This window comes from Lathyrus oleraceus, chromosome 4, assembly GCF_024323335.1.
Source record: "Lathyrus oleraceus cultivar Zhongwan6 chromosome 4, CAAS_Psat_ZW6_1.0, whole genome shotgun sequence".
Taxonomy (NCBI): Eukaryota; Viridiplantae; Streptophyta; class Magnoliopsida; order Fabales; family Fabaceae; genus Lathyrus; species Lathyrus oleraceus.
Window position 1 is genome coordinate 224,685,729 of NC_066582.1, and position 5,297 is coordinate 224,691,025.

Genomic DNA, 5,297 nt, shown 5'->3' on the forward strand with positions numbered 1-5,297 from the left:
GCATACTCTACTGCCTCCACAAAGGGCTCAAGCTGAATCTGTCAGCGTTGCTGTTCAAGTACCTGAGAGACTCTGTAAGAGATACTAGGAACAACATGAAGCCTAGAACCTACATCCCTTTAGGAAGGATGATTTCTGACGTTCTTATAGACAGCGGGATGGTGGATCACCCGATTCAGCATAATTTGATGGAGGATGTCATCATTGACCCTGGAAGGCCTCTGAACGCTTGCAATCTGAAGAGCATGAGGGTGATTGAGCAAATTCGGGTGAAACCCTCATTGGACACCTCCTGGGAAGCACTAAAAGATCAGAGGAAGATTCCCAAGGACCTCTACCTCTTCCAAAATTGATCCTCCAGAGGTTGTTGCACACTATCTACAGGATCTGGCCAGTCAAAGAATGGACATCTCAGAGTTCTCTGTGGATTGGATGCCTGAGCACCCACCAAACTTTATGAAGAGACAACGAGAGCCCTCTGAGAAGTCAAAGAAGGCCAAGAAAGCAAAGTTGGGGGAACCTTTTGTATCAAGACCTCTGATCGAACCTCCAAGTAAGTCTCTTCCTCCTCACTCTCGCTCTGCATATTTAAAGCAAATTACTTCTTCCCTTCCCCAGACCTTACCCATCTACACACAATCTGAACCCTCACCCTCAACCACCAAACCCCCTGAAACACCTTCCTCTAACCTCTCATCTCCCCCTCTCCAAAAATTTAACCTCATCACCATAACCTTACCCATCTCAGAAGCAGAAATGTTCAATGAACCAATTTCATCACCCTCTTCAACACCCTCATCCCCATCTTACTACATCATCTCCTTTGACTCGGAACCTTCTGACCCCCAATCTCCCACATTGGCTTTGCTTCAGGCTCGTGCCCTTTCCACAAAACAACAATCTGAACCAGAAGCTAACATTCCCCCACCACCTGAACAACCAACAACACCACCATCTGAAAAACCAACACCACCACTACCTGAATAACCAACACCGCCACCATCTGAAACTCCCACTGTAACACCCTCTGAAAACATTATTATCCCTATCTCTGAACTTCCTGATGACACTACCCACACACCACCAGCATCTTTATCCCCTACTCCTGAACCAGAACCTCCCTTCCCCACCGTGGAAGAAGCAATTACTTTATTTGCTGAGTCTTCAGTGGAGAAGATCAGATCTCTATCTGAGAATTCTGGTATTAGTGATGATCCCTCTGCAGTGAGGATTCATTGGAATAGAGTGATCAGATGGATGACCTCTGAGGCTTTCAAATTGAAAGGCCTTGTAAGACCCCAATTTTTACCCTAAGATCTCTCATGATATCTCATCATATGCATTGGCATTGGGATCACATCTTGGTATCCTCCTTACCCCTCACTCATTAGGTTTGCATTAGAAGAGATCACCATGCACCATTTGATTGTATCATACTTTGTATTTTATCATTTTTACTAACCAAAATACCAAAAATATGCCTTTGTATATATCTAACTCTTTTGTAGGTAAGGCACATGCTCACCTTTGGTCTATCAAGTTCATATCTAGGGTTTAAGACCCTCATTGCTAAGAGCTCAATCAATAATGGTCTAAAAATTTCTCTAGGTATCATATATGAATCCCCATGAGCTCTACATGTTATTTTTATCAAGAATTCATCAATAGTTTGGAATTGGGTTGCCTTGGAAACCCTAGTTCATCTGGGTATCTTGTGTAACTTCTTCAACAAGCTTCTTCAACAATTGATCAAATATTTCAAGGGATACTTCAAATTCCATAATCTTATGCATATATGATCTCCCATGAGTCCCAAAAGTCAATATAATTACAAGCTAGCAAGTTGGTTGATGGTGGTTGACTAGAGGAATTCATCTGATCAAATCTGGGGTCTCCTAGACCCTATCTCCTACACTTTTTGTTATATGAAAATGATTCCAAGAGAAACTTTACTCTAAATGACATTCCAAACAACTTTCATGTTGAGGTCTAGAGCTATTTTTGCATGGAAAGTTAGTTTTTATGGTGAAAGATTATAGGTTATTTGATCTAAACCCTAATTTAGAGGTCAACTTCCCAAGGCCATAACTTGCTAAATTTTTATGATATGGAAAATTTACAAGTTTCACAATCAAATTCAAGATATCTAATTCAACTTTTATGTTTGGAGTAAGAGCTAGTTCAACTTTTATGAGCATGTGATATGAGGATACATTATAGGTCATTTTGGACCAATACCATTGAACAAGTGATTTTCCTCAACTTAAAAAATGCATAACTCCTTCATATAAAATCCAAATGAGGTCAAATTTGTGACCATTTTGAAGGAATTTGAGAGAGATACAACTTTGATGAAGGAACCTTTCTTATTTGAAGCTCACATAAAACGTTAGCCAAGGTGGAATAAGTGAACATATGGCTTGAAACTTAGAATTTTTTTTGATATGTTTAATTTTCAAAACTTCCACCTCAAAATTCATCATGATACAAGCTTCAAATGGAAAATTGTTCAACATGAAAGTTTCATATTCCTTTTCATATTCAAATGGAAAATTCATCATGATACAAGCTTCATATGGCTTGACCGTTTTGAAGTCAAATTTCATCCATTTTGGACAAGATTTGAATGGGTTGTGCATGGCTGGAACATTGCATCATCATTTGGCAAGATTGAACTTCAAACATCCATGCACATTTGCCTAGCATTCCGACTTTATTTAAGACTTGTGTACACTCAATTATGGACCAAAAGGAATGATTTCATGGGCCTTTACACGCCCATGCACTCATGAATCACACATTGCCAAATTTGGTAGTTCACTTCAAGGGTGCAAATATCATTTGATTCAGCTATAAATAGAGACCTTATGCATCAAAAATGAGGACTCCTTCACACCGGCTTTGATCCCAAACACCAAACCCTTCCATTTGAGAGGATAAACCTGAGAATTTCCAATGGAAATTGAGTTTGAATCTCACTATTTTGAGATTCAAAGCTCTAGGGATCCAAGACCTTTTGATCATTCTAATCTACTTCAACAAGCATTCTGAGCAAGATCAGGCACGAATCAAAGCAAGAACAGTTGAATTCAGACCTACATTGAAGGTATTTTCCAGAAAGTTTTATCTCTTCGATTCGCACTCAATTCTCCATAATTCTCTTGGATCCTTGGTTTTCTGAAGTCCTACCAATGTAGGCAACAAGATTGAGTTGCTTCGAGGTCAAATCGGAGCAACTGAGATCGTGCACCTCAAATTTCAACTCCTTGTATCTCTTAATATACTTGGAGTTAGGATGAATTGAGGCCAAATTTGAGTTCAGTGTCATTTTTACTTTAGAATCATGTCCTTCTTTTTAATTTTGGTGATGGTTATGACTGAACCAGTCCGGTGGAGCTCATCGGAGAAGGAGACCGGAGTTGTAGCTCCGGTGGTGAGTTGGCCTGTTCAGAGCCACATGATCCTTTTGAAATGATATAATCTCGTGCGTTGGTTTGAATTACCAAGTTTGCAGCGTGCTGACCAGAGTCCATCGTGGATTGCGCGCTTGTGACCACTTGATCTGCCACCTCAATTAATGAGGGAGATCAAGTGGTCCATGTATTTTCTGATTATTTTATTTTCATTTTATTTTCATTTTATTTGTTTTATTTTTATTAATTCATATTAATTTTAATATTGATCCAACAAATATGAGAGTCTCACCAAAAAAGTTTGAATAATTTCCTCTTCCTTTTTCTGAATTAAAATTATTTTTTGTATCATTATTAATATTTTTCATGATTTAATTGTTTTTGTGAATATTTTTAATTGTTTAAAAATAGTTTTAAGTTTCCAAAAATGATGAAATTTTTTCTCCAAGATAAATCTCATGATCATTTCTTTGGTGTTTTGATGAGGTTTTAGGAATTTGATAAACTATAATTTAATTTAATGCATATTTTAGTTGATTTTAATTATTTAAAAGCCAAATAAATTGTGTTGAGCTTCTAATTTTGACTTGTTGAGTTTGACTTCTGTTGTTGGGCCTTGGTCAAGGTTGATTTGACTTTGTTGAGTTAAGATCATTGGATTTAGGGGATTGATGAAATGTACATTACATCTCCCAAAATGAATGAATGATATTAATTTGGTAAAAGTCCTCCTTTGACCAATTTGTGTTGATTCCATTTCCCCTTCCCTCTTCATCTCATTCCCCTTCTCTATTCATTCATGTCATGCACCAATGATATCTCTAAATCCTAAGACTAGTTGATTGCAAAATCAACATGAGTGTGGATGAGATTAGGTCCACCTTTTTACATATCCTTTTGTGTGTGGTATGTTTTATGAGCATAGTCCATTATATTATGTCTCTAACATGCATTAACACCAAAATTCTATTGCCCGACCTCAAATAGTTGTGACTTCTACATAAGTCCAATTGCGATTGCTTAACGCAACGCTAAACTTGTGACACAAAAAGGCATAACATTCTAGTAGGTGAGATTGTAAGTCTCCCCTCTTTCATGGTATTGTGTGGAAACTTGGCCTTTTTTTCCCTTTGGAAGATGTCTTGGTTCAAGGATCCATGCTTGTAATAAGTGGATTGAGTGTTCTCCAAAGAATGACTTAAACAAAACCAAAGCAAAAGGAATACTAACTTCTAATCAATTAACAATAAACATTTAATTTCAAGCAATTTACTTTTATGAAATTTAATTTCAAGCCTTTATTCATTTGCCATTATTCATACCATTCAATTTGTTTACTTAATGTCATTTTCACTATGATCATTTGAGCCTTACCTTGTGATTATATTGTGTTTGTATATACTTGTTTGTGTTTGTGGTCTTTTGACCTTAACGTACATAATAAAAAACAAAAACCCTAAAAATATTTTTGTGTGGACTGTTGGATTTGATCTGAGACATTGGACTTAGAATTAGGAAACACTCCCTATGTAAAGGACTTGGCAAATGCCAACTTTCATGAAACCAAGTGCTTGTGAGCTGAACTTTCATCTGATACAATATTGAAGATCCATTTGAGTTCATCTGCAACATGATCATATTGTAATTGTTATTTTGAACCTGTGTCTAATGCCCCCTTTGAAGTCATCTTGTACATGGGAAATCATGGAGAAGATCATGGAGTTTCTAAGCTTTGATGTGGTTGTATTTATTTGATGTCTTTCTCTTCACCTTTCTATTTGTGTATTGATATTTCCTTATTCTAAAGTACAAGGGAAATTTGGGTTTCTATATGACATTCTTGTTTATTGGATTGCAGTCCATTGGTCAGATCTTTTCAACTCT

General features: G+C 37.0%; 1 protein-coding gene across 1 annotated transcript; it reads left to right on the forward strand.

The window, feature by feature from the left end:
- The first annotated feature begins 402 nt into the window (after positions 1-402).
- LOC127136783 (proline-rich receptor-like protein kinase PERK10) lies at positions 403-987 on the forward strand. Its single transcript, XM_051063304.1, has one exon. It carries the CDS (start codon positions 403-405, stop codon positions 985-987), a length of 585 nt encoding a protein of 194 aa, XP_050919261.1.
- Positions 988-5,297: the final 4,310 nt, after the last annotated feature.

Coding starts and splice junctions, on each gene's coding strand:
- LOC127136783 (XM_051063304.1), top strand. CDS start 403: ATGGACATCTCAGAGTTCTCTGTGGATTGGATGCCTGAGCACCCACCA.